The sequence below is a fragment of the Hippopotamus amphibius genome, chromosome 3 (assembly GCF_030028045.1).
Source record: "Hippopotamus amphibius kiboko isolate mHipAmp2 chromosome 3, mHipAmp2.hap2, whole genome shotgun sequence".
NCBI lineage: Eukaryota > Metazoa > Chordata > Mammalia > Artiodactyla > Hippopotamidae > Hippopotamus > Hippopotamus amphibius.
Genome location: NC_080188.1, coordinates 115,477,703 through 115,499,883, shown reverse-complemented (window position 1 = coordinate 115,499,883; position 22,181 = coordinate 115,477,703). Strand labels below are relative to the sequence as shown.

Genomic DNA, 22,181 nt, shown 5'->3' with positions numbered 1-22,181 from the left:
CAATTGTCATCCTTGGTTTAGGTAGATGTGATGTTAAGTGCCACTGACTGTTGCAGCAAACATCTCAGGGAAAAAGCTATTCACAGTGACTGAGCTTTGAGTAAGTTCAGATTAAGAAGAGCCTTGACAGTGGGGATTTCTAGGGAGCTGCCAGGCAAGGCAATAACAATTTTCCGGGAATGGGGCTTTTGGGGAGAACTCCAATACCATTTCTCCCTCTCCCCATTTTGTAGTGGTTAGGCGCGTGTTTTTCACAAGTACTGTGGTTGCAACGTTGTTTCATTTAAAGGCTACTGTGGAGATGGGACAAGGAGGATGGGAACAGGGTAAATTACAGCTGTTCTTACCAAGATTCAGCCATTTTCTTGAATAAATGCTTCTTGGATGGTTGCAAGTTTTTGACTAATTTCCAGAGTTCTGAAAAAGTTGATTTTGACAACGTTTGCCAATGTTCTCTTTTATTTTATGGAGGCATGGTTTTCAGAGATCCTTATTCTTTCATCCAGAAGTATTCTCTGAAGTCTCCTGTAAAATCTTCACCTTCTGAAGGCCTCTGAAGATCCCAAACTTTGGAAACCAACGTTTCATAGCTTAATTTGAATCTCAGTCTATAGTATTCAGTGTTCCCATATTTGGTATGACCTGTTAAACCTCTTCAGTCTATGTTTTCTCTATTCATCTCCTGGGAGATGAAGTCTAAAAGACATAACTCTCCCACATAACTTTGCCTAAGACAAGTTGTTTGGCTTCAGTTTCGCACAGTGTCAAGCAAGTGACATTTTAGCACATTTTCTGCTGCCCTTGCCCTCAGTTTAGAAGCAACACTTCTGTTCCTCGAGTCTAGCTAAACTTTAGTCCCTCAGAGAGGGTTCTTAACAGAAGCTGTTTTATCTGGATCTGTCAACCAGAAACAAAATTACTTACTCTCTTCATCGGTTTCTTCTGGATGATGCAATGCTCTCACAATCCAGGAGAGAATTAGGCTTACAATGATCAGTTCTGTGAGGGTGCTGAAGAGTAAATATTGCAAAAGCGTAGCGCCAGCTAACTGAATTAAAAAGAAAAGAAATATTCCTCCTTAATTAACCATGGAAAAACTATATGAGAACAACATTCAGAAAACAGAGTAAAAATCATTCATTCTATCAGTCTCACACAATCGTGATTATTTTGGGGTATTTTTTTATAACAACTACATATGTTTTAAATTTACTGAGTACTTATATGTGTATCACGTGTTATATGAAACACTCTAATTCTAGAAACATTCCTACAAGTTGGATGCTTTTATTTCTACACAGTGTATGTGAAAAGTAGAGAGATGACCTATAGTACCATGTGCCGTACTGATGCTCATCTTTTTCTACACATATACGCTCTCTTTTGGTGAGAACAACTGCGTGATCTGTGCTTTATGCTTATCCATCAGTGCACATGGAATTCGCATGTTCTATTTTCTTTTAACTTACATATCATGAGCATTATTACATGTATTAGGTGTAATACACACCTCTCTTTCCACATTTCTACCATGTCCCCAGGTAGGAGTTTCTGCTTTCTTATAAATAGGTAAAGAGTGGCTTCTCCTGCTTTTCAATGCTCTTCACTTACAATTCCACATGTGAGAAGCAGGGATTTACCTAATTGGTGATTTCTGAGAGAAGGAACCCAGCTCCTCTGGGTTCTCTTTTTTTTGGGAATGATTTGCATTTATTACAAGTTATTCTCCTCAACATTTGAAAATTGTCCAGGGACCAGTGTAGGGAGGCCAGTGGGCTCTCTGTAACTAGGGGGATGAATTTAATTCATGAAAGGAGGTATTGTGAATTACATCAGCAGGCTCATCTGGCCAAAGATTTAAAACTCTTTCTCCAACTATAGTAATCAACAACAAAAAAAGCTGGTTGTTTTATCTGCGAGGGTGAGTCAAAAATTATACACAGTCTGGTTATATTAAAACCTGTAAATTCTACAGCCAGAGTGCAAATAATTTTTGACATACCCTCGTACATCTGCTTGATAATGTGTCTTAGCTCTGTCAACTACAAATTGGCACTTGCCATGGGCACTTGCCATCTACCTCTACTTCAGTGATTAAACCACACATGCTGCTGCAGCTGCTGACCTTCCACATCCCCTGAAGGGAATTTAGGGTGGAGACCAGGAATGAGGCACTCTGTGCTTTGGAAAACTGGACTAGACAGAACAGGTCTTCAGATAGTTGGATGTTTTCAGGAGCTGATTTCATGAGCCCAACCCTTGCATCTCCTCACATCTAGAAAAGCACTAAATCCCTACATGGTGACATCTGCTCTTCATGACTAGCAGAAACCCCCTACAAAAAATGTGTTTGATTGGATGTACTCCTCCTTTACCAAGAATACATATATACTAATCTTCCCTCCTGCCTTTTTTTTAAGCTCTTTATTAGAATATAATTCTTTACACTATTGTGCCATTTTTTGCTATACACCATAGTGAATCAGCTGTATTTATACATATATCCCCATATTCCCTCCCTCCCACAACTCCCTCCCACCCTCCCTATCCCAGCCCTCTAAGTCATCACCCATCATTGAGTTCATCTCCCTATGTTACCTGCTGCCTTTTTGGAACAATTTTCAGAGCTATGTGATGCTGTCTCCTGGGCTGCAGTCCTCATTCTGCCCCAAATAAAACTTAATGCCTAACTCTCACATGTGCACTTTGTTTTAAAGTCAACAGCTCCCTTGGTTCAGAACATAAGAGAAGAAGGTGGGAGACTGTTTACTGGGCCCCTATACTGGTTTCCTAGGGCTGCTGTAATAAAGTATCATAACTAGGTGGTTTAACACAACCGAAATTTATTGTCTCACAGCCCTGGAGGGTAAAAGTCCAAAAGGAATGTATTGGGCAGACAACGTTCCTCCGAAATCCCCTAGAGGAGGATTATTCCCTGTCTCTTCCAGCTCTGGTAGCCCCAGGTGTTCCTCTTTCTCTGAAGTTTCTAGTGTTTCCAAATGTCGGAAGAAATCTGATTTTTAAACTATTTCCGTGACAAAAGTTTGGAGGAAATAGTTTGTTTTTTTATTTCTCTGCCAAAGATGTTTGATAAGTTTTGTTGCCTTTTCCATACCTTGCTCATTGCAACATACATCATTCACCATAACTTTTTCATTTATGTCTAAACTTTCGATCCAGTTATTATTAAATTTTGTACTTACATCTGACCAAACATATTCTTTCATTTCTGCAGTATAAGAGAAAAACGCAATACATAATATAATTGTACCAAATGCAGAAAAGCAGGCACTAAAGATGCTCATAACAATGGTAGAAGTAAGCTGGAAGAGACGTACAAAGAAAACTGGTCAGGAGCAGCAGAAACAGGTTTTGATGAAGCCATCAGTCTGTTGCACTGGCTAGAACATTCAAGTGGAAATTTTTAATCTGATTTTCTGAAATTCTACTGCAGTCGCTATCAGGACTTTGCATTAAATTTGTGTAGAATTTACTTAGGATAAAAATCTCTTTTTCAGGTGAGGTATTTATTTATTCATTCAACAAATAATTATACACTGCCTACAACATGCTAAACATTGTTGACTTAGAAAAATGCACAGCGTGAGAGTTTTGAGTTGAGTTTATCTGGGGCAAAATGAGGACTGCAGCCCAGGAGACAGCATCCCAGATCGCTCTGAGAAACTGTTCCGAAGAGGCGGGGGGATGATTAGTATATATGTATTCTTGGTAAAGGAGGAGTACATGCAATCAAACACATTTTTTTTTTTTGTAGGGGGTTTCTGCTAGTCACGAGGAGCAGACGTCACCCTGTAGGGATTTAGTGCTTTTCTAGGTATGAGGAGATGCAAGGGTTGGGCTCACGAAATAATCTGAAAACATCTAACTATCTAAAGACCTGTTCTGCCCATCCTCCAGAGCACAGAGTGCCTCATTCCTGGTCTCCACCCTGAATTCCCTTCAGGGGATGCGGAAGGTCAGCAGCAGCAGCAGCACAATGTGATTTAGTCCTTGTACAGGCAGATGGCAAGTTCCAATTTATAGCTGACAACATTGTGTTAAGGTTGAACTCAGACTTCCACTCAAGAAGCTTATAGTTAAACAGGGGAGACAAATGACCCAACTTTACGTAATAAAATTCAATAAATGTCATGATATGGATGGGCTTCAAGTCTAGGATTTGTCCGTGTCAGTCCTCTGTCAGTGATGTCACTTCAAGTACTTAAAACCTTTCCATTGTCCCCAGCTTCCTTCAAGACAGCACTGGGGCCTTGCACGAGCTGTGAGGAAAGGTTGTGCCCCTTTGCAAAGGTGCTGCATATATTTTGTATGTGTGAGGATAGTTGCATGTTAAAGAGGATTTTAAAAGATAATAATGGGAAGAAGGATGTGCTTTGATACTTAGGATGCTTAAGGAAAGGACTTAAGTGGTTTAATTTTTGGTTGTCCAGCTGTCAGCCCCCTTCTACTCTGAAAGCTCTCCTCATTGGTTTAGTCTTTATGAAACATGCTTATCAAACTTCTATGAAAGTCCGAGGGAGGTCCTTCCTCTCTTCAATCTCTAAGAGCCAGAGTCAGGCCATAGCCAACGAAATTCTCCTCCCAAGGATTGTAAATCTTGAGCAAGTAACTTAAAGATGAACAAAAGACTAAAATTTATTCCTAGAAGAGACGGCTGTGATGTTATGCAGGGAATAGTGGGAGCCTTGAGTGCTAGATGTCTGTTGATGGTGAGAAGGTGTCCGGATACCCCTTGCTGAAAGACTGCTATTGCACTTCTTTGCTTTCTGGTTTTGGCTCTCTGGTACTTTCTCAGATCATGTTTATTTTCTAAGCATGTACTTTCACCTCCTGTATATGCTATGAGCCTGGCATCTTCTTGGTATTTCCTGTTTTTTCCTTGATATAGCCAGATTCAGTTCACTGTGGTGGACAAAATGGAGAAAATGTATTATGAGAAAGAGAACAGTGTATCCACAATTTCAGAAGCATGGGACAGCAGGCCTTCAAGAAAACTCCTGGCATTTGATGTGGCTGAAATGTGGAACACTGAAGGGGAGTTGGATGATGTGTGGCTAGAAAAAAGGGCCAGGGGTAGATTACAAAGCCTCTAGTTTCTGCGCTGAGGAATTTCAGTTTTATCTTTTTGAATATGTAGAACTTTGCTGCTGGGAGTACCGGATAGAAGTACTCAGTAAAAAGCCAGGCTGTGGCATGCTCTAGAAAATGCATACTCATACTGCCTCTGCACACTTACCCTCTGTTCATTTATGAGGTCAGAGAGGCTTATGAACTAGGATCACTTAAAGAAGGATATTTAGGTTCCAAACAATCCTAATCAAACATTTGAATTAAATATGCAACATCATTACTTTTGAAGGGTTCTGTTTCTAGCATGAGAGTGTGAGGAACTTTGTGGACCAATGCCCCATGGAAACTTGTGAGCATTACTAAAAATAAAGCCAATCATTTAAAATCTCTGAAAATAGTCTTATGGGCATATAGCAAATGAAGAAACATTTATTCAAGAAACCTACTAGAACTCAGTAACAACTGTAGGAGTCTGTGGTGTCTGAACCAAGACCTGCATCCTCTTGTCCCCTTCTCAGCAAGGCAAGAACACTCCAGGTCTTTCCCCTCAGACCCCAGTCAGAGTTTTATCTAGTGCTACCTTCCCTGCAGGGACAGGTAATCTAATGAGCATATCTAATCCTGCTCCCAGCTAACTATTGCCCAGGCTAAGTCCCAGTGAATGAAGCCAAGGGATGGTGGGGGGAGGGTGTCTCTTCTTCTGCCCAGTCCCCACTCATGGGATGGGGGCTCTACCCTGGGTGTGGTATCAGTGAGAATACTAGGCCCTGATCACCCCTGCCCTGGCTTATGGGGCAGGGGTTCCACATCACAAGAGGCAAACAGAGAAGACCTGGGGCTGCTGCCACCCTTCATCAAGACCTTAGCTCTTAAAGTGGAGATGTTACTCAGAAAGAATCATCCCATTGTCTTTGTCCCTCAGCACATCCTAGCGCCAGAGCGTTGGCTCAGAGAATTTGTCCAGGGAGAAGGAGACTATAGAACAGAGGGCTCCAATCTCCCCAAAGGAGGTGACTTCATCTGCAACAGAGTATGGAGAAATTTAGACCTAAGGGTATCCTCAAAAATAGTAGAAGTTGTGGTGAAAGGTAATTGGGAGGGAATGACAGATTCATATGAGATATAGGCTTAACTGTAGGCCAGTTAGTTTGCCAGAGAAATGGGGAAAGAAACAGCTAGGAAGAGCCTTCCTAGGTTCAAAACAAATCTCAAATACTGATTTTGGGAGCTCTTCCTTTAAAAGAGCCCCAAATTGATTGGATTAGTCTGTGAAACAATTTATGCCTCAAGCATTGTTGAAAACAAGAGAGCAATCAGCAGCAAGTTAGTGGCGCTTAACAGCAGATGATAGACAGTAAAATAGTCAAGGAGAGCCCTTCCAAGATAAATATCATCCTGGGGTGACCATGGATAGACCCAAAGCTGCACCACCCCACCACCCCCAGGAGCAACTTAACATTGAGAGGGAGAAACAGATTTCACTAAAATATTTCAGCCAGTCATTAAAACAAATCAAGCAAATAAGCAAATAACAATAACAAGTGCTTGGGTGGGAGACTAGTATCAGAATTGCTACCATATATTATCTATAAAATGCCTAGTTTCCAACAAAAAAAATTTATGAGATAGGCAAATAAATAGGAAAGTTTGACCCATGCATAAGAAAAAAAGCAGGCAACAGGAACGGTGAAAGTGGCCAGGTGCAAGATTTATTAGATGACGTTTTCAAAGTAGTCATTATAAAGACCGTGAGAGAACTAAAGTAAACACTGTGGTTAAAGAAGTAAAGGGAAAAAAAAGTAAAGGAAGATTGGTGGACAATATTGACTATGAATGGTTATATGGAAACAGATTAGATAACATACATTGAAATGGACAAATTCTTAGAGGCACACAAACTATTGAAACTGATTCGAGAAGAAATAGCAAATGTGAATAGATCTATAACAAATTAAAAGATTTGAATGAATAACAAAAAATCTTTTATGAAGAAAAAGCCAGTCCCAAATGACATTAATGGTGATTTCTACCAAACATTTAAAAAGTATTAGTATCAGTTCTTCAAAAACTATTCCAAAAATAGAATACAAGGGGACACTTCCTAACTTATTTTATGAGGCCAGTATTACCCTGATACCATAATGGGATTAAAGCATCACCACACCAAAAAACTATAAACCAATATCTGTGATAAACATGGATGAAAAAGTCTTCAACAAAATGCTAGCAAATGTAATCCAGCAACATGTAAAAAGAATTATGCACTATGATCAAGTGGGATTTATTCTACAAGCAGAAGGTTGATTCTATTTCCAAAAATCAATTAATGTAATAAACTATATCAATAGAATAGAAAACAAAAACCACATGATCATCTCAATAGATGTAGAAAAAGCATTTGACAAAATTCCAAGATACTTTCATGATAAAAACACTCAACAAACTAGGATAGATGGGCTCTCCCTGATCCTGATAAAGGCGTCTATGAAAAACCCATAGCTAACATACTTATTGGTGAAAGACTGGATGCTTTCCTCCTAAGATCAGAAACAAGACAAGCATGTCTGCTCTCACAACTTCTATTTAACATTGTATTTGAGGTTCTAGCCAGGGCAGTTAGGTGATTTGAAAACAAAAACAAAAGGTATTCAGAAGAGTCAAGAATCTATTCATAGATTACATAGTCTTATATATAGACTATCCTAAGAAATACATTAAAAACTATTAGAACTAATGAATGAATTTAGCAAGATGTCAGGATACAAGATCAATATACAAAAATCAACTGTATTTCTATATTCTAGAAATGAACCCTCTGAAAGTAAAATTAAGAAAACAATTCTATTTACAACAGCATCAAAAATAATAAAATATTTAGGAATAAATTTAACAAGAGAAGTTTTTCCTGAAAGCTAAAAAAGCACTGTTGAAATGTAACAGGGAAGAGCCAACCCTGACTCCATATTGGATCTGTTTCTTTTATTTTAACCTTTGCTTCCCGTTGCTTTTGTTCACTGAAAGGATACTGTCTATACATAATGGCCTGCCTCAGGGAACCCTGTCCCTTTGCCTGAATGTTAAACCAAAGTGCCTTTGTTCAGGGAAGCAATCTGACCCTTTCCACCTGTAGATGGCTGCAAGAAAGAAGAAATTAACCCATCCCCTCTCCGAGCCTGGCCTTTCCAGGAGATATCTGCAAGACTTATGGCCTTTTAAATTTACTTCCCTACCTCCTTCTGCTCTGTGCTCTATAAAAGAAACTGGCATCCAAACCCCGATAAGATGGTTTTTTTGGAAATATTAGTCTGCCATCTTCTCGGTCTGCTGGCTTTCTGAATAAAGTCATATTCCTTGCCTCAACACCTCGTCTCCAATTTATTGGCCTGTTGTGCAGAGAGCAGAGTGAGATTGGATTCAGTAACAGAAAGAGAAGTGAAAAAACATTCATATTTATATGGATGTGAAGAGTTAATATTGTTAAGGGCAATATTCCCCAAATTGATCTACAAATTCAATGCAATCCCTATCAAAATCCTAGCTGATTTTTCTTACAGAAATTGACAAGCTGATTCTAAAATTCATATAGCATTGAAAGAGATTCATAATAGTAAAAAAATAATCTTGAAAAAGAGCAAAATTGAAGAACTCGTATTTCTTAATTTCAAAACTTACTGCAAAGCAACAGTAATCAAGACTTTGTGGTACTGGCATAAAGACAGGCATATAGATCAATGCAATACAATTTAAAGCTCAGAAATAAGTGCATAAGGATGCCAAGACAATTCAAGGGGGGAAAGAATGTTCTTTTCAACAAATGATGCCAGGACAATTGAATGTTCACAAGCAAAAGAATGAAATTGGGCTCTGACATTATATCATCAAAAAAAAATTAACTCAAAATGGATCAAAGACCTAAATATAAAAGTTAAAACTCTAAAAGGCCTATAAGAAAGTAGGCATACATATTCATGTCCTTGGTTTTGGCAATTGTTCCTTAAATGTGACACCAAATGCAAAAGCATCAAAAGAAAAATAGAAAAATTGGACTTCAACAAAATTAAAATGTCTATGCTTCAAAGGACACTGTTTCAAAAAGTGAAAATTCAATCCACAGAATGGGAAAATACTTGCAAGTCATACATCCAATGAGGACTTATATCTAGAAAACATAAAAAGTCTTAAAACTAAATAATGAAAAGACAACCAATTAAAAAATGGGTAAAATACTTGAATAGACAGTTCTCTAAAGAACATATACAGGATTGCCATATATATATTACTAATAAGAAAAAAATCAAATTTTACACTTTAAATATATGCAGTTTATTGTATGTTAAAAAAAAAGTTGATGCATCTTAAAAAATAAAATAAAATAAAATAAAATTAATCTGCTCATGTGATAAGGCTTTTGGAACATGGGACCTAGCTTAGTTTCACCTGGACAAAAAGAGCTAACCTCCAGTGGGAATTATTTTCTTTGCAAAATAAATATTGCCAGAGCTAGCATTCTAAAACAAACAAACAAACAAACAAACAAAAAATATACAAATGACCAATAAGCATAGAAAAGTTGCTTGATATCCATAGTCATCAGGATATGCATAGGCATACTAAAATGAAATGCCACTTCAGATCCACTAGGATGGCTATAGTCAAAGGTCAGATAACAAGTGTTGATGAGGATATGGAGAAATAGGAACCCTCATACACTGCTGGTGGGAATATAAAATGGTATAGTCACTTTGGAAAAATAGTCTACCACTCTTCAATGGTTAACATATGACCCAGAAATTCCACTCCTAGTTATATACCCAAAAGCATTGAAAATACATGTTCAAATAAAAAAATGTGCACAAGTATTTATAGCAGCATTATTCATAATAGCCAAAGGCAGAATCCACCCAAATGTCTATCAACTGATGAAGGGATAAACAAAATGTAGTAGAGCTGTACAAGGGAATATTATTTAGGCACAGAAAAGGTGAAGTACTGATACACACTACAATATAGATGACCACTGAAAACAGGATTCTAAGTGCAAGAAGCCGTCCATGAAAAATTACATATTATATGATTCTTTTCTTATGAAATGTTTAGAATAGGCAAATCTATGGAGACAGAAAATAGATTAGTGCCTTCCTAGGGCTGGGGAGAATGGGGGAGTGTGGTATGGAGAGTGATAGCTAAATGGTACAGGGTCGCTTTTTAAGGTATTGAAAATGTTCTAAAATCGACTACAGTGATAGTTACACATACCTGTGAATATGCTAAAAATCACTGCTTTGTACTTAAAAAAAAAAAAAAAAACCCAGAATTGATTAAGATAGAAAATATTTACCTAGGTATCTAAAGATTTTTATAGGTTAATGTGAAAACAAACAGTTATGTTTTCAGAAAATAAATGTTTCTGGTCTCAAATATCTGCACCCAAGTAAGGGCACCACTGAATGCATACTCTTTTTAAAAAATAATTTCTAAAATTTTAATGAAATAGACATATACCCTAAATTTATTTTCTGCTTTAATTTGAAAACACACACATAAATAAAATACAAATAACACTGTACTCTTTAGGACAGTACTCTTTATGAAACACTGTACTCTTTATGACACCAAGGAAATTTTCGACTTAAAAAAAAATTGTTTTCCCCTCTTCTTCCTAGTCTCCCTGTTGGAGTACCCTAGGGTTCAGTTCTTGTTTCTCTTTTCTTCTTTGCTGTGCCCTCTCCATTGGAGATCTTGATAAGTCTCATTGCATTAAATATCTTTATAGCTAAGATTCCCCAATTCTATTTTTCCAATTTCTCACAACAAAACTTTTATTTTAGTCCCTGACTCCTCTCTTTTTCTTGCACCTACATCCATTAGGAAATCCCTTTGGGGAACTCCCTGGTGGTCCAGTGGTTAGGAATCTGCGCTCTCATTGCCTAGGGCCTGGGTTTGATCTTTGGTCAGGGAACTAAAATCCCATAAATCATGTGGCATGGGAAAAAAGAAAAAAGGAAAGAGAGACCCCTTTGGCATTACCTTTAAATATATCCAGAACCCAAGGACTTACCACCCCCTCCATTTCATCTACCCTGGTCCAAACTACCACCATCTTTTACTAACTGACTAAAATAAACCTGTAACTGACCTCCTGGCTTCTAATTTTGTCCTCCCTTCCAGGCAATTATCAGAGAATTTCAGTCAGAGTGATCCTTTTAAAACACATACCTCATCATGTCCCTCTTCAAAATACTCCAATCTCTTCCCACATTCTTCAGGGCAAAGGCTGGTCTAACAGGCCCTAGGTGATCTTGTCCCCATAGCACACTGACCTCATCTCCTGCTGCCCTTCCCTGAGCTACTGAGCTACAGCCGCACTGGCCTCCTTGCCAGAATATGCCAGACATACTCTCACTTTATTGCTTTTCCAATGGTTGATCCCCTTGTTTGGAATGCTGTTCCCTCCAATCTGCTTGGCTAACCTTCTCTTGCAAGCTTTGCTCAGATGTCATCTTCTCAATGAGACTTATTTGGATCCTCTTACTTAAACACACAGCCTCCCAATGGCAGCCCTGCATATGTTTCCTTTTTTTCCATGGCAGCTCTCACCTTCTTACACAATACTATTTTCTTATCTGTTTAATATCTTTATCCCACTATTGTAATAGAAGAACCACAGGGGCAATACATTTTTGTCTGTTTGTTCACTGAGGCATCCTACATACTCAGAACACACCTGACACTCAAGAAATATTTTTTGAATTGAATTACTGGAATTTAGGTATGTTATAGGTACATGAGCTGCATTATAGTACCTAAGTATAATAGAATATTATGCTGCCACAAGAATAATTTTCCCAAAGCATTTTTTTCCATGACTTGATAAATAATTATAATTGATTTCCTCTTGTGGAATTGAGCCACATTGGTTTAGAAAATCCCTGGACAAGAATCCTTGGGACAGATGAGTCTTTGTGTTTCTGTGAAGAATGATGTTATATGTTTCTAGAGAAGGAAATAGAACTACTGTGCACAAGACAAGAAGAGAAGTTTATTTTTGCTTCTTGAGGAAGAGGGAAAAGGGAAGACAGAAGGCAGAGTGATGTTGGAGGTTGGGGGGAAAATTACAAGGGGAGCCAGATTGTGCCCAGAACTTGGAAATTATAGCCATCATCCTCTCCCATTATCCCTCCAATAAAAAAACAAACACTTTTAGTGAGTTTTTGTGAAAACCAGTCAAGGAGCCAAATTTAGTCACACCTGTTTTCTTGGATGTTGTGAAGAAAAATTGGGATAGTCTGCACAAATACAGAAACTGAAGTATAAGAATGTCAGTTGCAACTACAAATTGGCACTTGGCATCTGCCTCCACAAGGATTAAATCACAAGCTACCATAGCCACTGTCCTTCAACACACCCTGAAAGGAATTCAGGGTGGAGACCAGGAATGAGGCACTCTGTGCTCTGGGAAAAACTGGCAGAACAGGTCTTCAGATAGTTAGATATTTTCAGGAGAAGATTTTATGAGCTCAATTCTTGCATCTCCTCATACCTAGGAAAGCACTAAAACCCTTCATGGTGACATCTGCTCTTCGTGACTAGCAGAGGCCTTCTGCAAAAAAATATGTGCTTAATAGCATGTATTCCCCTTTCACCAAACTCACATACATATTGAACTTTCCCCTACTTCTTCGGAGCAGTTTCTGAGAGCTATCTGAAATGCTGCCACTTGGGCTATAGTCCTCACTTTGTTTTCAAAATAAAACAACTCACAACTTTCACATTGTACTTTTTTTTCCCCCAGTTGATATAATTCCAGGGATTTTCAAAATCACAAGGGGCCTTCATGGGCTTTAAGGTCAACCTTACTTGTATCTCTGGGGGAAAAACAACACCAGATCATGTCTGGGTCACATGTACATGCTGCATGTAACTGTCCTTTACTCTTATTTACTTTTTTAATCCTCACAACCATCCTTTGAGGTAGGTACCATTATGGGTCACATTTTTTCAGATGAGGAGAGAGAAGCACAGAGTAGAAATATTTGCCCAACTACACTCAGAGAGTTGGGCAATCCACCTCTAGAGCTGTGATCCTAATTGCAGTGGGGGAGGTTCTACAGGAGAAAGTGGTTGTCTTTTGTTGAATGTACTTAAACGGTATCTAATTTGTATTCTAATATTATCCTCTAGATCTGAGTTTGCTGAAGGCGATTCTCTTTTCAAACATCATTTTGTTGTGTCAACTATAAATAGGCACTTGCCATGGGCACTTGACATCTACCTCTACTTCAGTGATTAAACCACACATGCTGCTGCAGCTGCTGACCTTCCACATCCCCTGAAGGGAATTTAGGGTGGAGACCAGGAATGAGGCACTCTGTGCTTTGGAAACCTGGACTGGACAGAACAGGTCTTCAGATAGCTAGATGTTTTCAGGAGCTGATTTCATGAGCCCAACCCTTGCATCTCCTCACATCTAGAAAAGCACTAAATCCCTACATGGTGACGTCTGCTCCTCCTGACTAACAGAAACCCCCTACAAAAAAAAAATGTGTTTGATTGGATGTACTCCTCCTTTACTAAGAATACATATATACTAATCATCCCCCCGCCTCTTTGGAACAGTTTCTCAGAGCTATCTGGGATGCTGTCTCCTGGGCTGCAGTCTTCATTTTGCCCCAGATAAACTCAACTCGCAACTCTCACGTTGTGCATTTTTTTTAAGTTGACAGGTGTATCCCCTTCCCACTGCTTTGACTCCCAGGTCAGAGTTTTGTTTGATTATATATACCAAACGTACACCAAATACGTATTTCAAGATAGCTTGAAATTATTTATCCCATCAGAACCCTCACACCTGACACCTTATAAAACCCACTCCTCACACTGCACCCCTCCTCAAAACCCATGCGTCCTGTACACAAAAAATGCACTGGAGTGGTATCCTTATAAAAATTGATTTTTTTTTTCTACCCAAACACTTGGAAAATTATTTTTCCTCCTGGAAAAGCTGGCTCGGAAGCAATAGTTTCTTCTCAGTTCGTGCCAGGCAATCTTTTTATCTTTGGGATTGCTTCAAACATTCCAACGTACCTTATATCGTGTGGGTTTCTTCTGTGCGCTGACACTCATGGATCCTGAGATGACAAACTGGGGGTAGAAACAGGCATTTGTAAACACCCATTCCTGTTGACAGACCCCGAAATACTTTTCCTAATACCAGTGGCATTCCTGAGATCTAAAGTATCACTAAATTCTCTGAAGAAGGCAGTTTTAACTATGTATTTCAGTTCTGTGGGGGCCACTAGTAGATGTGCTAAGTGGATTCACTTTCTCTGTTATGCAGATGAAAAGCTATATTAAGGTCTTTGGTCATTGATGCGACCTTTGCATCCGTGATGGGGCTTAGGGATCCCACAAGGATTTTATGGGGAATGAACAGGAGGTACTTCACTGGTTTTGACTGTCATTTATTAAGCTCATGACCTAAATTATTGGCAAGCAATCCCTGGAGGCTAGTGGGGTGGCTCTCACTTGTGAGAACATTTCCCCCATCATGCTGTAGAAAAAAGATTTCACCAATAGAAAATATTTCTAACTGTGAAGAGTTAGAAGCTGACTTCCATTATGTCAATTACATCTCAATAAAAGTCCTTAAAAAAAAAAAGTTGACTTCCACACATCATGTCCTAAGGATTGTTGTTTCTGGAATATCAGGAATTTGGTGTTTCTGCCCCCCCTGCCACCCTCCCTCCCCCCACCCCACCCCCCACCTTGCCCAGTAGTATATCTTATACCTGCCTTCCATCTGCTTACAGCACTTACAAAAGATTACTTATTTGAAGGGAGTTGGGGACCTTGCAGTCCAGGAAAATGAGATCCTGTCATGAAAGCAGAAGCATCCCTAGCCTGATTTTTCAAAATCTCTGACACTTTTTTTCTGGGTCACTCTGTAAAAGTTACTTATACTTCCTAAATCTTGGTTTCCTCATTTGTCAAATGGGGATCATTAACAATTATCTCATTGGGTCGTTGTGGCAATTATATAAAACAGACACAATAGATGTATAAAATTGAATAATTACTATTTGTGGCCAATTTCTGCTATAAGCTTCTGTTCTACATCTTGGACTTGGGACTCCTCTCTAGTTGCCTTGTATTGGGTGATTCACTTTCACTTTATTCTTTCAGTGTAAAGCATTTCTCTTTATGACATATGGCCTTTCTAGAAAGTTCTCAGTGTTGGTAAATGCCTTCCATCTGAGGACCAGCACTAAATGAGGAAATGTCTGAGGAAATGTCTCTCATTCAGAGCACTGGTTACCAGACCCTCCCCAAGGTGAAACTGCTGTACTAGCAAGTTTCAGAGTCCTTTTCACAAAGCACAGGGACTGCGTTACATTCAAATCTTCTCTTCCAAAGCCCTGGTTTTTGGTTGAGGCGTGCAAAGGGGTTGGTAAGGTGCTAATAAAACTCCTTCTCCTCTAAGGAGAAATTTGGCCTTGGGTCAACTTTCTAGCTCTGTTCAGTTGGAACCTTGATGCAATAGAAATATCAGTTGTGTTATGATAGGCTACATCACTTATGAATAAAAAGACCCTTGATCAATAAATTGCTTCTGGATTGGTTGTAACTATGAGCCTGAAATAACTTGTGGGAGGCCATGGCTTTGGGCTTCCTTGAATACAGTGGGTTGTAATTTACTGAGCATGTCTCTAAATTACTAGCCTCTACAGGCTAGACCAGACCCCTTGGCAACTATGCCTATGGAATTATTACAAAATCCTTCCTTACTCAAAACTTCTACTTTAGACACCTCTGTCTAATTTCCTCTCCACCCCATGTCTCTTCTTTTCTCTTTTCTTTATGTAATCTCTCTAAAAACCATTAAGCTCAGGCCTTTGGATTTATACTCTGCCAAAGAAAACCATCATGGTTATCCAAATCGCCACTCTCTTTATTATTCTTCAAGCATACCCCTTCCATATCTTTTATGCATGCACACTCCATCTTCTTAAAGAATTTATTAAACATGCAGCAAACATCAAAAGATTTTTCCTAAGTATACACTCCCCACTCCCAGCCCCCATTCTACTCTCCATCTTGTTAAAGCTGTTTCCACAGTAAAACTTTCTCCTTAGAGTCAGAGGTTGGGTCTTTAGTCCATTGCTTGATCTCATGAATAATTTGCTTGATACATTAGAAAAAAAATGAATCAAAATGAAAAATATCATGGTTTACTCACAAATGGCGATGACCAATATATGTACCCTAGTGTAAGTAATACAGGAATATGACCAGTGCTTTTTGTCGCCACCTCTCTGTTAAACAAGCAGTCACAGAGAAGAGCCAGTGCACAGTGAAACACGGCAAGAATTATTTGCACACCCTGTGAGAAGAGAGTCATCATCATTACTCAAGTCAAGTTTACCAGTGATAAAAACATTCTAAGTGACTGAAAAGCAGTGGGAATGTCCAGCTTACCCTGGTATTTCTGAAGCAGTGGTGAAAGAATCATGAGTCAGGGAAGAACCAAGGTGGATAAGGTGGCCACCATGTGGTGTTCAATTAAACAGGGAGTATTTGTTTTTGTTTTATAGCAATGTTCAGAGTTAACTAATATTTAATTTTCTAGTTAGTTCTAGTTAAGTGAGAAGCAGAGGCCTATTTGTTTGCTTCAGGAGGAGACACAACAACAAGGAAATGTCTGGCTCTTGGGGATGTCTCAGGCTCTGCTTTGACTCCTGTCTCCTTCCTGTGGTTGGTTCTCTGAGGCCACCTCCAGCCCACACTTTGTATTTTTGGACCTGCCTCCCTTCTTTCATCCTCTCCTGTCTAGGACTTGGACTTGGGTTTCCCTTTGCTCTGCCCACTCCCATACCCTGGCCTGACGTTGGTAACTACAGGCTAGACCAGACCCCTTGGCTTTGTTCAAAAAACCATGAGGATCCTTGGTTTTCTACAACTCTCATGTGACGTGTTCTCATGTGGGAGCAGGGGCTTATTCTCCAGCTGGCATAGAGCCACATACACACAGGAGACTGTGACCTCCTTGTCAGGTGGGAAAGGAAGCAGGTGGGGAAGGTCAGTCTTTTGTTCTAGTCAGGCTTTCAACTGACTGAATGAGGCCTACCCACATTATGGAGGGCAGTCTGCCTTACTCAAAGTTCACTGATTTAATTGTTAATCTCATCCGAAAAGCACTCTCACAGACACACCCAAAATAATGTGTCCAAATATTTGACCACACCGTGGCCCAGGTAAGCTGACACATTAAATTTACTATCTTAGAAAGTCAAGAAGTGGTGATGATACGCCTCTGTCGCATAGATGACCTTGACCTTGAGGCAATACACAATCGTGCATTTATTGGTGACTTCTGCCTCTGTCTGCCACATGGCAAGTGGCAATCTGAGCTGGGATCAGATGGACTTGTCCACTGATGCCTCGCTCTTCAGTTTTCGCTCCTTTCTGGGCTATGAATCCACTGACTTACTCTGAGTTCAGTGAAGGACACAGGAGAGTTTAGTAGAAGGAACGAATAGAAAATCCTAAACCCTCATCCTTTCTTGAGGTGATGGATCTTATTGGTAGGTCAGAGGGTGGCCAGTGACAAGCTTATACCTTCTCACAGATTGCAGTCACCACCCTCCTGGCCAGATAAGGAGACAAGGAATAAGCAATCCAGACCTAAAACACCGTGGTAATGGGGAGTGGGGTAGGGAAACCACCACCCCCTCTTACTCTGCCCTATAGGAGGCTTTGCTGCATTAAGGGACACTTCCATTCTAGAAGTGGGCCAGGTAGATACCAACCAGCTCAAGATAATCACGGACTTGATATGTTGGAATTTTCCTAGTACAAACTTCAATCTTGCTGCCTGAGATCAAAAATGTGCTTCAAGCCCCACAAATATTGGTGAATAATAGGAAAGGTTATAACCTTTTGTTAGCTTTTAAAAATCCTATAGCATTCTAAGGTTGAGGAGAGGTGAGAGGGAGAACACTGATGCAGAATATGACCTCCTTGAACTGAATACGTGGGGAGCATGTTGAGAGCACTGTGTTATCAAATGGCTATGGACCATAGAGCCCCACTGTCTATAGCTTCTTCTGGTTTGGGTCCCATTGCTGGACCACCTCATTTATGATCTATAAGCTTATTTCAAATTGTTTACAGACAAAGGCAGAAAATGGACCTTCCCATTGCTTATGACATTTATAAGCAATCTCAGAGTATACTTGCTAGAGCCCTGGGTAGGTTGTGATGACCTTGAACTATTCAGAAATGGTTTGTGGATCCATAAGTTGTGTCCAATTACCTCTAGACCGATTGGCATCACCTCACAATACTTTCAATTTCCCTTTCTTAGGGCAGTTTGTTGTAGATGTGGTCAATGTTTCTTCTCTAATATACTAGGCAGATGCAACACTTGTCATTTTTTAACCCAAGTATAGCACTTAGTCCTTACCCCTAACACTCTGGTCTCCATTCTTAAAGGATATCTTCTTGCCATTTTAATTAAGATATGGTATAGAAATTATAGAGAATAAACGGACTCCTTTTCTGTGGAGAAATATAAAGAAAAAATAATACTAATTATTTTTGAGATAAGGCACTTTAACATTGCAGTCTGTGGTCTTCTACTACTTTCCTTGAGAGATGCTCTTTGCATCAACCCACTGATGTTACTCTTTGCTACATAGCTAATAATTTCTTGTCAAAAACCAAGAGCTCCTGCTCAGACTTTATGTTTCCATCATGGTCTCTAAATGAGACTGAGTAAATACCTTTTGATGTACATGTCCCACTTCCATTATTTTCACCTTTTCTAGGAATTACCTGCTCCCCTAAATGCCTAGGGTCACCGAGGTTTGAGTACCTGGTTGCCATGTGTGGTCTTCACATGAATGTCTCTCAATTTATTCATGGTTGATTGGACAAGGTGTAGGCATTTGACTTTAACAGAGCCAATCATAATTCCCTTCCCAGGAAATAGTATCTCCAGGCATGCCTTGGAGATATTGCAGGTTCTTCATAGACCAGCACAATAAAGCAACTATTGCAATAAAGCAAGTCACATGAATTTTTTTGGCTTTCTAGTGCATTTAGAAGTTATGTTTACACTATACCATAATCTACTGTGTGCAATAGCATTGTCTGAAAAAAAGCACACTTTAATTAAAAAGTACTTCATTTCTAAAAAAATGCTAACCATCATCTAAGACTTCAGCAAGTCATAATCATTCTGCAATAATAACATCAAAGGTCACTGATCACGGATCACAATAACAAATATTGCACTAAAGAAAAACTTTGAAATATTGCAAGAATTACCAAAATGTGACACAGAGGCAGGCAGTGAGTAACTGATGCTGGAAAAATGGCATCAATAGACTTGCTCTATGCAGGGTTTCCACAAACCTTCAATTTGCAAAATCAAACAAACAAAACCAAAAAATGCAGTATTGCAACGTGAAATAAAGTGAAGCACACTGTATTTAACCCTAAGACAGTACCGTCCCAACCTGGGCTTGTCTCTTGAACGAGAAGTAGTAGCATTGCCATACTCCACTTCGTGGAAAGCAGAGTGGAGGAACAGCCAGAGGAAAGAGATGACAGGAGAGTACTCCATAAAAATTCTGACGGTCCTAATTTCCCTGATTCTAGTTGCCTTTCTAGACCTGCCTATGAGACACACCTGCATCTTTAAAATAAATTGCTCTTTATTTTGTTAAAATCAGCGTAAGAGGATATACATCAAGTGAGAATTTTCACAGTGTGCCAGAATAATGTGTTAAAGCTTGGGACAGAAGGCAGTATTCTGCATCTTAAGTTCATAAAATTGCCAGAGGTTGTGGCTATTAGCCTTCTCCAATGGCTTACTAGCAGGCAATGGTTCAGAGAAGTGTCAATGGTCAATTGAATTATTGCCCCCAATTATTCTTTCCCTTTTCCCTGTTAGAGAGTTATACACCTTCATATGTTACCTTATCACTTGCAGTGTCCTCCCTTCACTCCACGGAAGGAGCATACCTCTCTACTTGCTGATACTGGATTTGACCTTGTAACATGCTTTGACAATACAACGTGAGCAACATGACACATGCCACTATCTGTAGGTGCTTCTACATATTATAATGAAAATTTAAGAGGGAAATCATATGTTACCAGTTGTTCTAATTAATCAAGTCAATACATTATAATGGTGGGATAAAGGAATAAGTAGGCAATGATGGCCAGGCAAAACTGAAAGCGTTTCTTATTCATGTGAGAGGCAAGGAACTGAAAAGTCCTGTGATGTAAGAGAGTCACTTTACAAAGAGACTCAGCCTGATGACCAATGCTTGACAGGAGTAACTTTGCATTGCATAACCAGGTTCCATAACTCCACCACCAATCCGTGGATCTGATGACCCTTATGAGGTAATCTTGCTTAGCCCAAGGAAATTTATTTTTCTTTTGGGTTTGGTAAGAGTATTTGCAACCCTAGTATGTTTCTTTTCTTTTCTTTTATTTATTTAATTTTTGGCCGTGCAGCATGTGGGCTCTTGGTTCCCCTGACCAGGGATCAAACTTGCACCCCCTGCAGTGGAAGCACAGAGTCTTAACGAATGGACCACCAGGGAAGTCACGCCCTAGTATGTTTAAAAATAGTACTGTATCTGTTAAAACTACTGGTACCCTTGGAAATATAAAGAAAAAGGGAAGCTAGAATTTACTAAGTGCTTACTCTACCAGGTACTTTTCTAAGTTCTGTACAAATATTAATTCATACAGACTGCTCAATTACCCTATGAGACAGGCATTCTGTAATAGTTAAACTCCAAGAAGCATACAACCTACCAAGACTAAATAATGAAGAAATAGAAAATCTTAACAGATTAGTAATGACAAAGGATACTGAATAAGAAATCAAAAACCTTTCAACAACAATAAAAAAATTCCAAGACCAGACATCCTCACTGGTGAATTCTACCAAACATTTAAAGAAGGATACCAATTCTTCATAAACTCTCCAAAAAAAAAAAAAAAATTGAAGAGGAGAGAACACTTCGAAATTCATTCTATGAGGCCAGTATTACTCTGTTTCCAGAGCCAGACCAGGAAACTGCAAGAAAAGAAAATTATAGCAAAACATTAGCAAACAAAATTCAATAGCACATTCAAAGAATCATACACCATGATAAAGTTGGATTTATCCCTGGGATGCAAGGAGAGTACAGCATACACATCACATTAATAAAATGAAGGACAAAAAATGTCTCAAATGATGCAGAAGAAACATTTGACAAAGTTAAACATCCTTTCATGATGATAACTGTCAACCTGTTAGGTGTAGAAGGAATGTATCTCAATGTAATAAAGATCATATATGACAAATACACAGCAAACATCATACTCGACAGTGAAAAGCTGAACACTTTTCCTTTATATCAGGCATAAGATATGGGTGTCTACTCTTGTCAATTCTATTTAACATAATATCGGAAGTCCCAATCAGAGAAATTAGGCAAGAAAAAGAAAGAAAAGACATCCAAATAGGAAGGAAGAATTGAAACAGTCTCTGTTGGCAAAGGATATGAACTGATATATATAAAATGCTACAGAAACTGTTAGAACTGATAAATGAACTCAGTAGTGTTGTAGGGTTCAAAATTAACACACAAAAATCAGCTGTGTTTCTGTATACTGACCACAAACTATGTGAAAAAGAAATAAAGAAAACCATCCCATTTACAATGGGATCAAAAAAAATACTTAAGAATAAATTTAACCAGGAAGGGGAAAGAGCTGTACATTGAAAGTATGACACTGATGAAAGAAATTGAAGAAGACACAAGTAAATGAAAAGATACTTTGTGTTCATAGATTGGAAGAATTAGTATTGTTATAATTTCCATAATGCCCAAAGCCATCTATAGATTCAATGCAATTCCTATAAAAATTCTAATGACATTTTTCACAGAAATATAAAAAAAAAATCCTAAAATTTATATGGAACTACAAAAGTCTCAATAGTTAAATCCATATTAAACAAGAAGAGCAAAGTTGGAGGCATCATACTTCCTGGTATCAAACTATATTGCAAAATTACA

At 38.9% G+C, this 22,181-nt stretch overlaps 1 protein-coding gene across 1 annotated transcript; it reads right to left on the bottom strand.

Moving 5' to 3' along the window:
- Nucleotides 1–490: 490 nt before the first annotated feature.
- On the bottom strand, nt 491–18,598 carry MS4A12 (membrane spanning 4-domains A12). The gene is made up of 6 exons (XM_057727131.1): nt 18,554–18,598; nt 16,328–16,471; nt 14,176–14,232; nt 3,204–3,323; nt 925–1,048; nt 491–567 (listed from the first exon to the last, which is right to left on the bottom strand). The coding sequence occupies exons 1-6, from the start codon at nt 18,596–18,598 to the stop codon at nt 491–493; spliced, it is 567 nt and encodes a 188-aa protein (XP_057583114.1).
- Nucleotides 18,599–22,181: the final 3,583 nt, after the last annotated feature.

Bases quoted from the DNA above. Each gene is read 5' to 3' on its own strand.
- MS4A12 (XM_057727131.1), bottom strand. From the start codon at position 18,598: ATGGCAAGAAGATATCCTTTAAGAATGGAGACCAGAGTGTTAGGG. The intron at 14,233-16,327 runs GTGAGTAAACCA...TTCTACCCCCAG, and splicing joins TATATTGGTCATCGCCATTT to TTTGTCATCTCAGGATCCAT. The intron at 3,324-14,175 runs GTACGTTGGAAT...CGTCTCTTCCAG, and splicing joins AGAAACCCACACGATATAAG to CTTACTTCTACCATTGTTAT.